The following is an 18054-nucleotide window of genomic DNA, read 5'->3' on the forward strand; positions in this document are numbered from 1 at the left end:
AAACTAATTTAAATGTAAACATAAACGCATGCTCCTGTCAGATATATGTCATGTCACGTCGTCAGCAAAATTGTGAAACAGCTAAGATTTATTTATTTATTTTGTTTTGCCAAGAACTACTTAAAGTAATAGTTATCACCACATCATTTCTCAGTACTCAGTAGTTATGACTTCATTAGTACAGTACTCAGTATTGATGAGTTGGACCACAACCATCTTCACTATCAGCCTTTATTCTGACCTCAGCTAAACACCTGTTAAGTTTCATGACTGTATCTTTTCACAGTTGTGATGCTTGTGGTGAAAATCTGTCCACAGATAGATACATACACACCTGCCAAAGTACTCAGAACCTCCTCTACAGAGCCTAGGTGTCTCCAGGACCACATTTTGCCATGATCGCACACACGCACACAACACACACAACACACACAGGCTCACAAGGTCAAAACCAGCCAGGCTGTTGCAGCTGGTAAAAATACAGGAGGCCTACCTATGCATGTTTGTGAGTATTGTGTCAAAATCTACTCAAAATAAAGAAATGCATGTAGCAATGTAGCACAGTGTGCTCTGCCTAGAACAGACCATCCTCAAAAACTGAGTGAGTCTAGTGAGAGAGGTCACCATGAGACATGTGACAACTCTGGAGGAGTTGATTGGAGAGACGGTTCATGCCACAACTGTCGCCTGGTGTATCGCAGTTTCATGAGAGAGTGGCAAAAAGAAATCCACTCTGAAAACAACATGACATCTTTTCTACGGTTTTTCAGAGGGCACATGGGAGACTCTGAGGTCAGCTGGAATAGATTCTGGGGTATTATGAGACCAGCATTGAGCTTTTTGTACACCATGAGGGCTTAACCCACTTCACATCATAATCATACCATTTCCATCTGCCTCATATTGCATCATTAATTAATGATTGATTTATTATTTCAAGGCTTAACTTCAAGAAGGTTAGGGCTCGATTTAGAGCTCCCTCTCTCAACAGAGTCCCAGCTGGGCTCACATGGACATACCTGGGAAAAAAAACCTTTTTGTGTAAAAAAAAAAAAAAAAAAAAGAAAAAGAAATGCCAATATAAAACGGATGAACAAATCTAAACGAATCTTTGAAGAATGGTTCCACAGGGATACTGTCACGATTTGTCTTTGGGATCCCTTCTTCCCTCCCTTGGATTTGCTATACCCGTCTGGTGGGGAGTCCCTGGGGTCACATGTTAGTTGAGGGGTGAAACTCCTTCAAGAACCTCAAGCAAGTCCAGGAGCCTTCATATAGTACTATAGTGCAACATCATAGAAGGGTAATTCAATTTTAATAGACAGGAGGGAGTGTGCGACTGAGCTCGCTGTAGGGCATCAGCAGGTCAAAAGCGATGTCCCACAGGCTGCAGTCAGGATCTGGACTGATGCAGTCAGGCACCATGTAGACCACCAGACACACAGAAAGTAAGACACAAAGGGTGATGTTTCCTGCCACCTTGACTCCTTTCCACAGGGCCTTGGCACAACGATGCCACCACCTAAACACAGACACACACACACACACACACACAATACTCACATAGGTAAAGGAACAAGAAAACTTTTTGTTTTGTTCTTTTACAGTGTGTTGTGTAACAGATGAGAACCTTTCTGTCTTCAGTGGCCTCTCATCTTTGTGCTTTTCATCATTATCCTACAACAATAACAGAAAGCTTCAGCACATATCTTAGAAGTATTGCTCAGCTAAGCAAACCAGCTTCATACTTATTAAACAGACATGAGGGTGGTATCAATCCTCTCATCTAACTCTGCTAGAAAGCTAATAAGTGTATTTCCTGAAGTATGGAACAAAAAGTGCTGACTGGCAGAATGAGGCTGTTTTTCTAGTGTGAACATGTTAAATAATTTATATTATATAATATATTCACCATTGTTGAAGAGTCCTGTGGCTGTCTTTGTTCAGCTGATGTCTTAGACTCGTTTTGGAGATTCAGTGCTGCTCTATCAACCCAAATAACAGACAGAGGTGAGAAAACAGACAACTCCACACAAACATCTGCTCATCGTAATGAGCTGGCCTAAGATGGTGAACAATAATAAAAGAATACATTTAAAAAAAGCATTACATTCAGACAGGGTTGGGTTAAAATGCTGAGACTGTTCTACCAACATAACTAGCAAAAATGAAACAGTAAGTACATCTGCTCCTCTTCTCCGCTGCTCGGCTCCTCCTGAGGTTCGCCCTGTTCCTGTCTGAGGTCCTGCAGAGGAAAGATGAATGTCAGAAAGATACAATGATGGCAGCACACACACACACACACACACGCACTGTACTCTCTGTGGTACACACCTGCATGGTGTTGAAACACTCATGTGCTGCATTGTTTTTTTTAATCAAGGTCACAAATTTCTGCAAAGACACAAAGACACTCAGATAAACATTTTCATCAAATCCTCAACAACTGTGATGTTAAAAGTGGCGCTCAGAGAAACTTTAGGAGCAATAAATGTTGGAGATTTAATAAAGTTGCTCATAGCTTCTGTAATTCATCATTTTTACTACACAGGACTCCCTGAAGCTCCTCCACTACAACTACTGCTACTATGAATGTGCTATTCGGTCAGGTAAGCAGTACACAGGAAGATATATCATCACACTTCTAAATACCACGAAGTGAAGGACAGGATTGTACCTTATATTTCTGTTCAACTGCTCTTAGATTTTGAATTTCTTCTCGATATTTGTCTCCCACAGAGAGCCAGCCCAGCTGAAAGAGAAGCAACTCAGAATGAGAGAGGGATCCTGAGGAGGATTCTGGGAAATTAACACCAGCTAAATGCCTGTAGCTTTTTTTCTGTAGGATTCTAGCTACTTTGGCATGTATCCAGCCATTAAATGTGTCTTAATTATTTTTAAGAGCAAAGTTTGGCTGTAAAATGGTGAGAAAGACACACACAGGAGGAGAGAGGAGGTAATAATAAGCACATGGCAGAGTCAGAGATCATACCTCAGCAGTCAGCTCCGCATTTTTCTCTCTCAGCTTCTGATTCTCTTTCTCCTGCACAAAACAAAGACAGGCAATGAAACCAGGGCAAGAACTCAACAACGGTTTAGGTGGCGGGCACAAGCTGGTCGGGACTATTTGCACTATTGCACTACTGGTCTAGATGATATGGTTGCCACAATTACTGAACTTTAAAGTAGACTTTCTAACAGTATTATAATGTATCAGCATTGTCAATATATTATGATGTTTCATCTTCATCTAATTTTTTACAAATTAGGAAGTGACGAAGAAGAAGAAGAAGAAGAAGAAAATGCATGTCCCTCACCTTCTTCCTTATGTAAACCAGTTGGGCCTTAACAGTGCTTTCCTTCTCACACAGAAGCTGTTGGCGCAGGGCTTCTTCATCCTCCTCCTCCCACATTTTTCTTATGTTTGCCATCTGCTGTTGGAACCTGAATAGAAAATCATCAAGGCTATATCAGTATAACTATACTGTCCTATTTAGAAAAGATACACATGGGAATGAAGTGTTATTCTGACAGTAACATTACTCATTAATTTGTGTAAACACTGGTTCTTAGCCTGTGTGTAGATGGTGAATTATAGTCACCCTGATGCCTATAGGGAAAAAAGTGAAGTCTTGTTGGGTAGGTTTCATACTCTCTCATTTTGCAGGTGAGGTGCTTATTCTCAGCTGTTGTCTCATTAATGAGCTCCTCGAGTGCCAGTCCATGCTCGAGCATGTAGTCATGGAGCTCCCTCTCCTGTCTGTATCTGGTTTTAACCCGGCAGAGTCTCCTCCTGAGCTCCTCTCGTTCACTGCTGACACATCACAACATAAAGTTTTACATTGACAGGTGTCTTTATCATATAATTTCAAACAAGACTGAGGAGAAAATAATCCATATTTTGCCCTGAGATATGTACCTGATATCCTGCTCCTCTTCTTCGCTCCATTGTAGTTCCTCATTTGCATCAGTTATTTCTTCCACATCAATGAAGTGTGGTCCAAGCATCTCATCATTCGCTTCCTCTGAAGCTGCATTTAAGTCGGTGTGATCCATATCTAATATGTGGTTTTCCAAAAACAGTGTCTCTGGTTTCCCACTGACATAAACTGCCTTCATAACAAGACCTGATTCCACATTCTCTGTGTCATCACAATCGTCTGGATTCCACAGCAGAGAGCACAGGAACACACACACACACACACACACACACACACACACACACACACACACACATACTTGTACTTCTATCTTTGTGAGGACTCTCATTGACATAATGCATTCCCTAGCCCCTTACCCTAACCTTAACCATCACAACTGAGTGCCTAACCCTAACCCTGACCCTAACCTTAACCTAAACCTAATTCTAACCATAACTCTAAAACCAAGTCTTAACCCTCAACATGTGATTTGAAGGTGTCTCAAAAAGTGAGGACCGGCCAAAATGTCCTCACTTTCCCAAAATGTCCTCACTCTGTTAGTAAAATACTTTTTTTGGTCCTTATTATGTAGCAAGTACAAGTACACACACACACACACACACACACACACACCTTAGCATTAACCAAATTCATTCAAATAAAAACAACTATATGATCTTAGTTTCATCTGAATGTGTCATTTTATTTGAACTACAATATCATAGTAATACATATATTATAATATATACAATACAACATGTATACTATAATAATGCCAATGATACACAGTCTCATATTAATACTGACACAATGATAATCATAATAATAACCATGGCATAATTTATAATAGAATAATGATATAAAAAATTGTGAATCAACAATAGGCACACTTGACTTTTACACTATACACCCACTGGTTCTACGCAGGTTTTGAGTGTGTACTGTGTTCACGCTGGGAAACTGAAACAAACAGAATACATAGTAAAACAAAACAACTGCATGATTTTTGGGTACACTTTTGATGTAATTTTTTGACTTTACAAAAAACTAAGCAATAAATCTTTGCTGTGTCTATCTGAAGTTTAATCGACAATGGCAGCCAAATGAACTGTACCATGTATCTCCATGGACAGATGTGGTATTATATACTTTCCTGTTAGTACACTATGGTTAAGTATAAATATACTACTACAAGAAGCATATAGTCTGTAATCTTCACAGTGAGTATGTAACTTTTATAATGGACAAATGGCAAATGCTTATTTTTTCTACATCACAACAAAGTTTCAGCCATCCCATTACACTGTCTGTCTCTTATGTGTCAGGCAGGTAGACTCCATGTAATTTAGTGCAATAAGCATTTGTCAAACATGACAGGACATGGGATGAATATCAGCTGCCAAGATCCAGCCTATAGATAAAGTGCTGAACATGACAGTTTAATCCTGCGTAATGTCAGTTGACTGACAAGTTATTCTTGGTCACATGTACATGAAGCGTTATGGACGGTTCGGTACTCATGTATATTCCTTGTCTTTCTGATGGTGCATGCTGGGATTGCATTCACCCCCACCCACCCACCTCCCCTTCTGAAATCAGTTGGTATACAGAGATTTGCCTATATTTTCAGCTAACACTTCTCAAAGTTGTAAGTTGAAATTAACTCACTTTACATACAAGTTCATTCTTCAGGAAGATTCTGCTCCAAAGGCCCAATGAGCTGTGATTATTAGGAAAACATGGATATGAGATCTGCATTTATCATAAAGTCATAAGTCATTTCCGTGGGGATGTATTTATCTGAGGTTAATAATATGTCACCTCTTTTCTTTCAGGAAAGTGGAATATAATGATATAGTGTTACTGGGGCAGAGCAAAGATGCTGTTGTTCTTTTTCTGAGTGTACTGGATGTTTACAACAGGTTGTTCATATATTTATTTTTGAAAAGCTTCACTTATGACAATGATAAATTGTTTTACTCCTTCATCTATAAGTATTGTGACGCCTCGCTGCTACGTTGTAGTTTCTGTCTTTAACTGGATGAATTTGTCCCTCTTTCCTGACTTTATGGACATTTCTGTGTCCTGCACCAGCCCCCGGTTTGACAATCACTTTCTCTTAAACCTGATGCTTCACTTACACGAACTAAATGACCTCTCAGCAATGTGACTTCTCAGCAATATTACAGGTCAGGACGTAGTAGGAAGTAACTGATCTGACTTCAGTGCTAACCCCTCTAGCAGCCACCACAGGCTGTGCTTGACACAGATATCATCCATGTTTAGCACTTCAGTATATACACTATCATTGAAGTGCTATGGTGGTGCTGTAAATGACACAGGAGATCTTGTGCTCTTGAAACTTAGTCCTATCCTAAGGCCCCAAGAGACAGTAACTCAAATACTCTGAATCGTATTCATGCCCAATTCGAAACAACTGCCACCAGTGGGAACAGAGTGACCTGGTGGAGAACAATCACCAGAAAGTTCAGCAAAATACTTCTCTTACTCTGATAAACAAGGCGATGCTGAAATTCAAACATGGAAATACCGCTGAGGTCTTCTGTCTCTGGTTATGACCTGAAAAATTTGATGTCCTGAGGTTTTTTTTTATTTCTTTTTTTTAAATTTGGGATTTAACTGAGCTCTATTTGCCCAAATGCCATTCATTCACTCTCTGTGTGAAACCTACTGAGGACGGAGAAGTGTTAGAAGTGCGCTCCAGGAAAGAGATCCACTTATTTATAGACCTTTAATTAGACTGGCTCTCTGGAGGTTCCACCAGGCAAACGATGAAGTCTCTCCCTCTTTCTGTCTTTCTGTGTCTCTCTTCTGTCAGGCTGCTCTCTCCCCTCCCCCGGCAACCCTGTATCAGTGCTCTATCCCTCACTGGCCCCCTCCATCACCACACCCTGCACTCAAGTTATGATGCAGTTCATGGGTAGCGTACTTTTGCCCTACATTGCCAGTGGGGCTCAACCACAGATGTTATTTGAGCCCAGAGCTCATTGTGGATTAAACATCAGCTGAACGGTGAGTTTACCCTCTCTGCATGATGTGTTGTTACAATACTCTGACATTGCAGCCCTGCTTTGCTTTACACTTTGTCACTGTGTAAATCTCCCTGCAGTGCAGTGTGTTTATCTCTGTTTGACATATAGAAACTTATTACAGCTTATTAAACTTCTCATCCTAAAGTGTACGTGCTCCATGTTGAGTTTCTCATTGTCCCTTGCACAAGAGTTACTCAACAGGTCTCGGTTGTTTTGGTAGAAGCTATTGCGCAATCAAGTGCTGGAGCAGTGCTGTGCTACTGTGTCTCCCGCAAGCAGCAGTGCTGTTATGAAACTGTTCCACATGTATTTATTGTGAATAATGCATTGAATTGTAATAAATAACAAAATTAATTGTTGTGTAGATAAAATCATTCACTTGTACACTAACAACTGAGGTGGGTTGTTTGGCACCTATTTCTATCATTTGTGTTGTCAACAGGATATTTCACACTGACGCACACTGTTGAGCCTGTTTCTGGGACAATGCGTCATTCTTGTCAGTGCAAGAGGAGAAATGATAGGGTGTATTAAATACTATTGTGCATGAAGAAATGACAAAGTTCTTCCAGTGTGTTCTCAAGGTTTAAGCTCCGTGATGAAAAGCTTTTGTTTATGGTTCCCTGAGAGGGCCAGGAGGACGTTTCCAAATGCCTTGCAGCCTAATTGTCTGAGAAGATTTTTATTTTTCTCTCTGTGAACATTCAATTGCACAAATCAAGCCACAATGTACTCGCAGCGTCATTGTTCACTGCTTAGAATGTGTGCGTTTGTCCTTCAGGATAACACTGGACACCTAAACACACTGGACCTATGTAGCGATCTTACACCTTTCCAGATCCTTGGCACTACAGCTGGATAAAGATATTGGAAATGTTGCTGCTATTGCAGAAACAACCTGAAGATAAAGACGAAAAATCCAAGCATTTCTCACAAACCTCAGAGTGTGTCAATTAAATTCCTCCAGGTTTTAAAGAAACGTCATGGCTCTCTGTAAAATCAGTGTTGCACAGTGCTGGTAACCTGTCAGTCAAGTGAGTTTGAATGCATGGAAACAGGAGCCAGAGGCCCAGACCTAGGGCACAGGATAGTGGGATTAAGCATATGTGTGTGTGTGTGTGTGTGTGTGTGTGTGTGTGTGTGTGTGTGTGTGTGTGAGAGAGACTTTGACAATTCCACCAGATGGTGAGCTGCATACCGCCGTGTCAGAGTCCCCATCTCGCTGCTCACTGACAGATTCCTAGGAGACCTGAGGCTCTGTAGTGAGACACTGTGCACATGTCTGTGGGCTTGTGTATGAAGACATGTGCATTATACTTTTTGCCCATTATCTATACACATCACTGTTCTTTCCACTGTCTAAGTCACCAGATCATCAGTGGAGCTGGACTTATAATTAACAAACATTTACAAGACTTGCATATGCTCACAGTGTCAAAGTTGATGCTAATTGAAGTGCTCATTAGGTCAGGTAAAGGCCTGGGTTACCAGTAATCTGCAGGAAAACACTGGCTGGTCAGCAGGTGAGTGGGAGCATATATAGACATGTTTGAGTGTAGAGAATGTTTGGGAGTGTTGTGTGTTTCTGCGTGTGAGTTTGTACTTGTTTTGGGCTCAGTTCAATTTCAGATTTGGCAAGTGGTGTACTCTGTGGAGTATGTGATACTACACTGGGGCCCCATCTCTTCTCTCAGCAGGACTCCCTCCCGGTGAACGAGATGGCAGAGTGCGGTGCCGAAGGTGAACTAACTCAGAGGTGTCTTGGAGTCAAGGAGCAGCAAAATGGAGAGCTGACAGGTAAAAACATACATTAGTACACCAGTACTAAAATATCTTTGAAAAGATGCAAAAGTTGTATTTGCATGACTTATTGAAAAATGTAAATTCCTTGTATGTTTATTTGTGTGTGTGCTTGCAATACCCACACTGTGCGGCTAGACTCAGAGCTCCCAGTGGATGAGAGAAAGCAGAGGGACAGGGAGGAGCGTGAAAACCTGGTGTTATGGAAGAAACCTCTACTCACACTCCACTACTTCACTCTGGAATTGCTCATAACCCTTAAAGAGTGGATATCAAGGTGAGGCCAACAGTGGGATGCGTGCCTCCCCAAAAACACTGCCTTGTTTCTAGAGAACTGCACTTGAGTTACAGTCCAAGAGGTAAAAAACTGGCAGGAAAAAAAAGTAACTCTGGGCATAATGTGCTGTATGTTTAGTCGTCCTACATATAAATAATGATTTTAGGATGTTCAGAGGCATTTAGGATGCCTCTGTAGTGCAGACAGCAGATAAACAGTGCTTTTTTTATTTATAAAGGTGCTAGTGTTGCTTGTCATGCAACAAGAAGATATGATGGTCTTGAAAAAAAAAAAACAGTCATCACAGCACTCAAACCACACTCTCTTCCTCACAGACACACAAACACACACAAACACACACAGAACACCAGACAGGAGGTGACCTTCTCAGTGCTATCAACCCGGAGGGCCTTCTCTGTTATTGTTTAGTCTTCAGTCAGAGGCCTAATGAAAGCTAGACTGGCGAAAAGAAGATACAGCACAGGATCTTTTCTTTTGTCATGACTTTTCTGCGTTACCGTTGATAGAGCTGAAAAGGTCTTTCCACGTCAGTGACCAACGTTACCTCATCAACAAAGCGACAGCATCAGACCAGACTATGTCAGAGTTTGCTTTGATGCCAAATTCCCCACACTGAACGTCTTTTACACACCTAGCGATCTTTGTTGACATAGAGAGCCTGAAAGAAGGTCAGAATGTACTCCCAGGGAGGCCTTTGTGGTTCAGTGTGTGAGGACAACGTGTTTATTTTCTAAACTACAAGAGGATGTGGTGAGCCACAGGCACCATGAACAGTGTTCTGACTGAGAGAAGCTGCTGCTCGCCAACACTCAAAACACATGGTGCTGTAAATGCTGCGGAGGGACACATGCAAACACCCTGAATCTGACAGGTGTGGTTTGTAATTTATAGCGTGTGCACAGGGCGTCCTCAGGGGAACATACACCTCAGTGCTGAGGCTCTGCACTTGATTCGCTCCACCACAGTCATGATTTTAGGCGAAGTGTCCCTTTAAATTAACCCTAACCCAAACCATGTACCCGCACCTGAGGCTGCGGTAAGGTCAGGAGTGGGTTCTGGACGGAGTTAAGTCTGTTTCCACGTTGATGTGTGATCCCACTTAATGTGAACCTAACCTTACCCCACACCCTAACTAGTCTTGTGTCATGATGCTTAACCCTATCCTAACCTCCACCTAACCACCACCTACCACCACTGCCGACCCCCGAGCCCTGGAGCCCAATGCTTGGGGCTCATTCCGTGAATTTATGTCATGTTACTTTACACAGACGAGTCCAGCCGCTCAACACACCGGTAAGTTAATGAATGGGGGAGCAAAAATATATCAGACTGACTAAAATCTGTCACCGCCGTTTATTTACCGCGTATTACACGTAGCTAATGTCGTTAGATGCACTGCGGCTAAAGTTAGCTTCATCGGTTTCTGAATGCTAACGTTAGCAAGCTAACTTTAGCTTAGCATGTAAAGATTATTAAGTAATGTCATATTTTGTTTTTCTCTAAACATAAGCTACATATTATCAACAAAAACAAACAAACAAACAAAAAAAAACGTTATTTAAAGGTGCCATTTTACAGGAAGTATGTTTCTTTTATTATAAAGAAGGTGTAGGTGCTCAATGAATAATGTGAAGTTATTAAAACGCTCAATCCACAGTGAAATGCAAACAACAGCCTGCCTTCAGAAACTGCCCCTGTAAAGGAGCTGTGAGGATTTCAGTAACTTTGTGTTGTCACAACTATGCAGTCACAGTCCTCAGCCACACCCCCAGCACGGCCCACCCAGACCCACCATACATAATAATAACACAACATCAGGCCCTCATTCTGTCACTGAGCTGGCAAGCTACAAGACCGAAAAATGTCGAGGAAATGCTGCGCAGTGGTTGGATGTCAGGAAGCCAATATATCATTGCACAGCCTTCTGGCCAGTGGCTGTCGTTTATTTGAGTGTTAAGCTGAGTGTCTGTTCAGCTCATTTCAGCTCTAACTGACTATCGCCATTTGCATTGACCTGTGAGTTTTACCAAGCTACTGTAGTAGGGTATGGTACATTATTTGTGGTGGATCTGTTCTTGCTAGAGCATCACAGAGAAGCATGAGAGAGGAGATGTAACACTATACTGATATGGTTTTTGGTACTTAAAATCACATCTACATCTTCACAAACACTTCTTATTCTTCTTAAAACTTAAAAAAAAAAAACCACAGGAAAATGTTACATATGGGGCCGTGTGATCCTAAAAGTACCAGTAATGCAGAAAAATTGCCCCTTATGAATCCTAGAGTATTATGCATTACATTTTAATTTGTAGAGTAAGTAGCAACTAAATCAAATAAATGTAGTTAGTGAAGTAAAAAGTGCCTGGATGCGCTGGACCCTGGAAAGGTTGCCAGTCTATCACAGGGCTAACATATAGAGACAAACAACCACACACACTCACATTCATACCTACGGGCAATTTAGAGCCACCAAACAACCTAGCCCCAGTCCCAGGATTCAACACCCAGAACTTTCTTGCTGTGAGGCAACAGCGCTAACCACTGCACCACCTCTATACTTAAGTAGAGTATTTGAATAAATGTAGTTACTTTCCACCAACTACCGTGCAAATAAAAGATTGTATGTGATTGAGGTATGAGGTGAGGTAGTGAAGTATCTAAGCTAAGTATTAACTAATCAAGTGCAGGTTATCAGGATGATTAAAAAGTATTTAAGTTTTTAAGTCATTAATTTGTCATAATTCTGCCTCATTATCTCTTAATAGCAGCTCACACAACATAAACCGCACGCTCAACCATCAGCGATTAAGTGTGTTTTTTTTAATCACCCAACTGTGTAAACAGCTACCATGCCCCTTTCTCAGTACACTGTAAAGATTGAGTTACCACATTAAGTACCAAAGGGTTACGTATTTATGCAGTTTATTAACCACATGTCTATTATCCAGCTGAGCACATGCTGCTCCTGTTGGTGAAGACTTGTAATGTAGTGGCTTGATTAGTTTCCAGCAGATGTCTCTCTCTCCCCAAAGTAGAAAAGAAAATAAAGTCCAATCTCCTTCAAAGTTGAGATGAAGATTGCATCCTTTCCTTTCACTAATACTTCCTCAAGCAAGCTTTTAGTGATTCCTCATCTTTCTGCCCCCATACTTTCCTCCTTACTCACTGCCTTTCTCCTTGCTTTGTATTCTGTTCACCGCTGCCTTCTCACACTTGCATCCATCATTTTTACCTTCATTCTGTTCTTCTCCTTCATCCAGGCTCTGGCAGCAAAGACAGACTGTGTTTGGCCTCCTGATCCTGCTTATCCTCCTCTGCATTGCCTACCGTGTTGAAGGAACACACCAGAAGGTGACCTAATAATACAAATAATTTTCATAGCATATTGTAACCATACTTAAAGGCTGTGAAGCGTTGGCACCTTAACTTATTAATTGACATAAATTGTGAGAGGGCAGTGAGCACTGTGGAGCAGATCCATGTCGATGTAAATTAGAACGTCTGTCTTTTAAGGAACAGTATGATTTAATAGATTTTAATCATAGAGTACAGGTTAAAGTGTTCTACTTTTTTTATTTTTTAGAGGCAGAGCAGGTGCCTACACAGTACAATGCACAGTGATGTTTGATATCAGACTCCTCCTGCCCAGGGGTTCAAGTGTCCTTTAGCAAGACACTTAACCAAGCACTTGCCCTAAGAGCGATATAACAGCAGTCCTTTTATTCTGCATTATGACAAGTTTGATTATAGTTTCATTGTTCCACATGATTATTGGCACAGAGATTCAGATTCATGTTGCAGGAACACCAGAGCTTCCCTGAGAATAAATTTATCCCTAGCAAGTGTGCACTTGTGTGAATGTGCCTACATCACATTTACTTAATTATAACCTTCCCACAAAGCTTAGATTTACTAGTTAATTTCCTATGTCTATAGGGCAAACTGCTAGAGGTGTGAGTGTACTGTGCTATAGATCTAACTAGAACCCTTCCTCCCTTTTTTCACTTTTTCCTGTCATGCGATGTAGTGTTTTGAAACCCACAACCATAAAACCTTTTTTTATGTTATACGCAGAGTTGTGTAATCAGTTCTCAGTAACTACACCTAACAAACTGCTGATGGCTGGCACTGCACTTCTCAGCTTTCTGCCAGCAAATAGAGAGCCAGTTTGTCCTGTATTTGTTTTGCCAGGTTTCCTGGGAAATGGAGTCTTTGGTCAGAACGCACCCCCCCCCCCCACACACACACACACCTCCACTCCCTGCTCGTCAATCCCCTCCACCCCTCAGTCCCCTCCCTTCTTCCCGTAATCTACACACTCCATGCTTCCTCCAGAAAACAACCTGCCTTGGCTCAAGGGAGGAAGTGTAAACGGAGTGATAGATGGAGCGATAGTCATGGATGGACGGGAAGAAGAGGTAGCGAGAGAGAGAGATAGAGAGATCTTGGCTTGTCTTACTTTACTAGTTGTGTAAGAGCTGGCTGCTACCAAAAAGAATAATGGTGCTGTTCTTCTGTCAGTGTGCTGAACACTCCTACCCTACGGCTCTATCCTCTAAACTCAACAACAAAATCTGTCTCTGAAGGTCTCTCTCTCTCACTTGCTTCCTTTCCCTCTCTTTCTCTACCACTCACTTGCCCTCTCCCACCCTCTTAAGTGCCCTCTGTATTGCACACTTTCACTCTCGTACCTTCTCTCACTGTGCCTCTGTCCCTCCCCTCCTCTCTCTGTGCCCCCCCTCCTCCCCCCTCCTCCCCCACACACACTTCTTGTTTTCCTCACACTCTGTGCATGTGTCTCTGCCATGTGGTTGACCGTCCCTCTCTCTGGCCCCTGCAGTATGTGTGTTACATGGAGAAGAAGACGCTGTGGTGTGCCTACTGGGTCGGCCTGGGCATCCTCTCCTCGGTGGGTCTTGGCACTGGCCTTCACACCTTCCTCCTTTACCTGGTAAGACAACGTTTTCTGTGTCTCTCCACAACAAGTTGTCCCCCACTTTCACACTGCAGTTATTCACTTGCCTGTGCATGTTTATGACAGGTCTGAAACTCAAACACAGTGGAAGATGGTGGTGCAGTGACGCAGGTCTGAAAAAGGCTGTGTTGATGCTGTTGTTGGGCTGTTGCTAAGGCTTTAATAAGAGCATTATTAAAAGCTTTCGGAGGCTCCTCGTGCATTTGCACATTCATACATGAGTGTGTGAGTAGCCTATGGGTTTGTGCGTGCGTGCATTTCAGAACGGGGCGGAGATGAATAGACGCTGTGGTAGCCACACTGTTTTGACAGGCAGTCCAGGAACAATCGCACTCACTGACCCCTCTGACTGGGTGCACATGAGGATAAAAACACTCTCCCTCCCCCTTTCTGAGTTCTTTCTCTTTCCTTTCTCCCCGCTCTCTTGCTCCCCACTGTGTCACTCACTCTCACTTTCTCTTACACTCCCTTTCCTTGCTTGCTCTCCTTTTTATGTCTCTCCCTCACTGACAGTCCCCCTTTTACTCCCCCCTTGTCTCCCCTCCTCTTTCTTTCTGTTTGTGTGTCTCTGTCTGTTTTCAAGTGTCCTCGTCTCTCAGTGTGTTTGCTCAGTTATGAGTGCAGGGAGGTGTTGGGTCTCTACTGCTGATCAGATCAGGGTCTCAAAACATCTGCTTGTCTTCTCTCCTCTCTCTTAGTCCATCTGTCATCAGGGAGTCCACTGTCGCACTCGTGTGTGCTTGCCCAGTGGAGCTGAACTGGAAACTTTGAAGTGTGTGTCCTCCATTCTGCTGTGTTTAAAAGCCAAACTCTGGTGCTCAAAAATGTAATTTGAGAGTTTCTTTTTACTCTCCCGAAGTGGCGCAGCTCACTTTTCTGGAAGGTTTAAAGTAGGATGTCGCCATCTAGTGAGCGTAGCTGCTACTGCAGGTTGTGGTGTCATTGGGTTCATGACAGAACTTGGTGCTCCTTGCTGGAGCTGCTGTCCTGCATTTTTTATAGAGTTTGACTGATATTGTTTTTTAAAAGCCGATACTGGTGCAGATATTTTCAGATTTAATCTATTGACAGATGATGTTTTTGTGTTTATGTTCAAATAAAATTTTTTTTTCGTTTTTTTATTTATCTTGTATGCTCCTGCATAAAATCACACTTTTATATGTTCTGTTTACCACCAAATGTACTTCTTGCTGGATGAAAATGCATTTAAACCATGAGACAGTTTTACAAATATTTAAACATTGCAGATATGTACAGACTGAAAAACCTGATCCTGTTGATCTACCTTGTCCAGAGTGGAATGAATTCTCCGGTCATACACTGGGATAAAATAAAAAAAATATATGTCTGTAGACAGTGAGGATTGTTAATTACTTTGAAGATGATTGGGTGATAAAAGGGTAGTTTAATGTTGAGCTAAATGGTTTTTTGTTTGTTTTTGTCATTTATACCTTTTTTCAATAGTCACTGTGGAAGTAGACAGTAACGATGGGGAGAGAGAGGGGCCATGCAACAAAGTTTCTCCAGCCAGGAGTCAAACTGTGGATGTTGTGGTTATGTGTATCCGCCTTAACCATTAGGCCACCAGGGCGCCCCAATATTGGCCTAAATTATTAGTCTAACCATATTTGTTTATATAAGGAACTCTGTCTGATCTAGTATCTGTTTCCTCTCTTCAAATGAGAGCCTAAACCACAAGTAAGAAGCTCAAAACCAACCTCAGAGAATTATAATTATACATCTTCTTTTCTGTAGAAGCAATGTTTAAAGAAGCCATTGAGATTCCTAAGTGATTTTGTAGATTTCTGCATCCTGACAAGATATTTCTGTTTTCTGACAGTAAAAAAGTTAAAGTATTTCTGTGGTAAGTGAACTCTGGAGAGTGCCAGCAGACAGTCGTCCTGGTTTTAGGAACTAGGACTGGGTCAGTGATTATAACTGGGTCACTTGCTAAGATGTCCCCACAAAATTAAAACTCTAACACTTGCAGCTTGACCTCTCTGGCACTGTTTTTCTCCCTGTCTGTCCATAAGACTTAGCTATATACCAGAAATGAATACTAAAATGGGCCTTTATACCCATATCAACATTTGGAAAGAACACCACCACAATTACTCTATAGGTGGTATACAAGTGCACTGCTAGAGATATACAGCAGCTCAGGGGAGCACTACAATGAACTTTTATTGCACAGCTTCTCATCCAGTCAGCAGTTTGGTAAAAACACTTCAATGCATTTTCACTTTAGCAAACTGTCTGATTGTGAGAAGCTGAGTAGACCGGAGGGTAAAGCTCAAACATTATCAGTTGATTGATCGATGAGTTCACCTGCAGAAATTTAATGGCAACAGTTTTGATGATCAACTAATCTTTGAAGTATTTTTTTTAAGCAAAAATTCTCTGGTTCTCCTATGACTGTAGTCTCCCATAACTGAATGTTTCCTACTTTTTACAAGTTCCAGCTTTTCTAGTATGAGGATTTTCTCTGTTTTATGTCACTGTGACTTAAATCCTCTTGGGTTTTGCAATGCTGGGTGGACAAAGCATGTGATTTATAGACGTCACCATGGGCTCTGGGAAATTGTGAAGGCAAAAAAAAAAAAAAAAGAATAATTGATTCATTGATAAGAAATACTCTAGTCGCCACCCTAAATATATGCTGCCATTGTATATTATGATCAAATTTATTTTGATTTGCTGTCAGTAAATATGCCAGTCTGTGATAAATTGATTGAAGTAACTCACTGATAAATTGTCAGTAAGATGGTCATAACTGACCGAGGTCATGGCCATTGATGGTCAGTAGAGGGTACCACTGGTCTTAAGATGTTGATGAACCAGAAAAAATCAGCGCATAATAGTATTGCAATATTTTACATGCAGTGTTGCATCATTGTATTGATACCAAGTATCAATACTTTTATTCACATAAGAGCTCCAGCTGAAAATGAAGCTCTGGAAAACGTAAGTGAACCCAAAAGTTTTGGAAAGTTCCTCAGTGGCTGATTTATGGCTTTATATAACTGCTGTTTGACATTCTACTAAATATTTCAGCGTCTTTCTACAGTTAGAAAAGACAAGAAAAACTAAACAGACACCACAAGATGTTATATTCTTAAAAAGCAGCACATAGTGATTCATACAACTGTATCGAATGCATTACATAAGCAGGTCTTAAGTAATTCCCACCATTTTGAGGAAAGGCATGAATACTAGCAGGTCTAATAACCATGAAGGTCCTTGGTAGTGCTATTTTCACATGACATAACATGTGACTGTGATGTCATGTGACTTCCCTAACCTTCCCAGCTGTCATCATGTGTCTGTCCTTTTTCGAACTGCTTCAAAGGACTTAACTCTTTGATTGAAGCTAATCGTTTGATTTCTTCCAGTTGCAGTAAATGTGTGGTCACAGTTTTCTCTGCCAGCACAGTGTTGCCTTGTTGGCACTGTTCGATTCAAGGTTTCGGTTTAACCTCTATGAAATTGATATGACAATCTTTCACTGGTGTTTTGGTAAAAATAAATGACCACACCACACATTAACAGCACACGTCCCCACCCCTGTCGGTGGGAAGCAATAAACATTTCATTACAAAGTACTGCAGAGCCACCAGCAGAGGGAGGTGCAGAGCCAGTAACAGGCACACCGTCCCAGTCAATGAAACCAGAGCAGAAGTGGCAGCTCTCCTGTTCCCTGACATGGGCAATTGCTGCCCTGTGTCTCCTCTCTATGTTTGCATCCTGCTGAGACTGCGGGAGATCATTGTACATGGGCAGGACTGATGAATGGAGAAAGATAAAACCCTGCAACTCAGGCGTAGAGAGGAAAAAAGCACACTTCTTGGCACACCATCAAGTGTATTTTATCCAGCTGCTCTGAGGGAGGAGGTAGTGGGTGGGTGCTTACAATACAGACCATGAAAACAATAAAATCACGCAGGAACACTGGAGAGATCTCATTTCAGCAGAGGCTGTGGAGGCGAGGATCAGTACACACATGCA

The 18054-nt window shown here is 41.7% G+C and overlaps 2 protein-coding genes across 10 annotated transcripts in view; one reads left to right on the top strand and one right to left on the bottom strand.

Moving 5' to 3' along the window:
- Positions 1–88: 88 nt before the first annotated feature.
- LOC139608137 (cingulin-like protein 1) lies at positions 89–4532 on the bottom strand. 4 transcript variants are annotated; one of them, XM_071461637.1, is made up of 10 exons: positions 3920–4532; positions 3653–3811; positions 3318–3444; positions 2993–3043; positions 2678–2752; positions 2335–2394; positions 2184–2245; positions 1913–1985; positions 1631–1677; positions 89–1522 (listed from the first exon to the last, which is right to left on the bottom strand). In XM_071461637.1, exons 1-10 carry the CDS (start codon positions 4273–4275, stop codon positions 1315–1317), a joined length of 1218 nt encoding a protein of 405 aa, XP_071317738.1. In that variant the 5' UTR covers positions 4276–4532; the 3' UTR covers positions 89–1314. The 4 variants fall into 4 exon arrangements, with proteins under 4 accessions (XP_071317738.1, XP_071317737.1, XP_071317739.1 ...); XM_071461636.1 differs by having other exon boundaries at positions 3653–3814; XM_071461638.1 differs by lacking the exon at positions 1631–1677 and having other exon boundaries at positions 3653–3814.
- Positions 4533–6811: 2279 nt separating this feature from the next.
- LOC139607478 (vacuole membrane protein 1-like) overlaps positions 6812–18054 on the top strand; it is a 59749-nt gene continuing 48506 nt past the window's right edge. Inside the window, exons 1-5 of one of the 6 annotated variants that reach the window (XM_071460368.1) lie at positions 6812–6953; positions 8671–8770; positions 8912–9050; positions 12335–12425; positions 13915–14025. In XM_071460368.1, coding sequence (XP_071316469.1) covers positions 8692–8770; positions 8912–9050; positions 12335–12425; positions 13915–14025 — 420 coding nt within the window. In that variant the 5' untranslated portion in view covers positions 6812–6953; positions 8671–8691. Of the gene's footprint in view, positions 6954–8667; positions 8771–8911; positions 9051–9920; positions 10365–12334; positions 12426–13456; positions 13493–13914; positions 14026–18054 lie in introns of those variants that run through there. The other 5 variants (XM_071460369.1, XM_071460370.1, XM_071460374.1 and 2 more) reach the window with 5 other exon arrangements.

Source organism: Trachinotus anak, unplaced genomic scaffold (genome assembly GCF_046630095.1).
Source record: "Trachinotus anak isolate AG129_WGS33_773 ecotype Australia unplaced genomic scaffold, CSIRO_AGI_Tana_v1 ptg000024l, whole genome shotgun sequence".
Classification (NCBI taxonomy): domain Eukaryota; kingdom Metazoa; phylum Chordata; class Actinopteri; order Carangiformes; family Carangidae; genus Trachinotus; species Trachinotus anak.

Excerpts from the sequence above, each read along its gene's own strand:
- LOC139608137 (XM_071461636.1), bottom strand. The coding sequence starts at position 4,275 with ATGTCAATGAGAGTCCTCACAAAGATAGAAGTACAAGTATGTGTGTGT. Across the intron at positions 3,044-3,317 it reads TGGTTTACATAAGGAAGAAG|GAGAAAGAGAATCAGAAGCT; the intron begins GTGAGGGACATG and ends TGTTTTGTGCAG. Across the intron at positions 1,986-2,183 it reads AGCGGAGAAGAGGAGCAGAT|AGCAGCACTGAATCTCCAAA; the intron begins GTACTTACTGTT and ends TTGGGTTGATAG.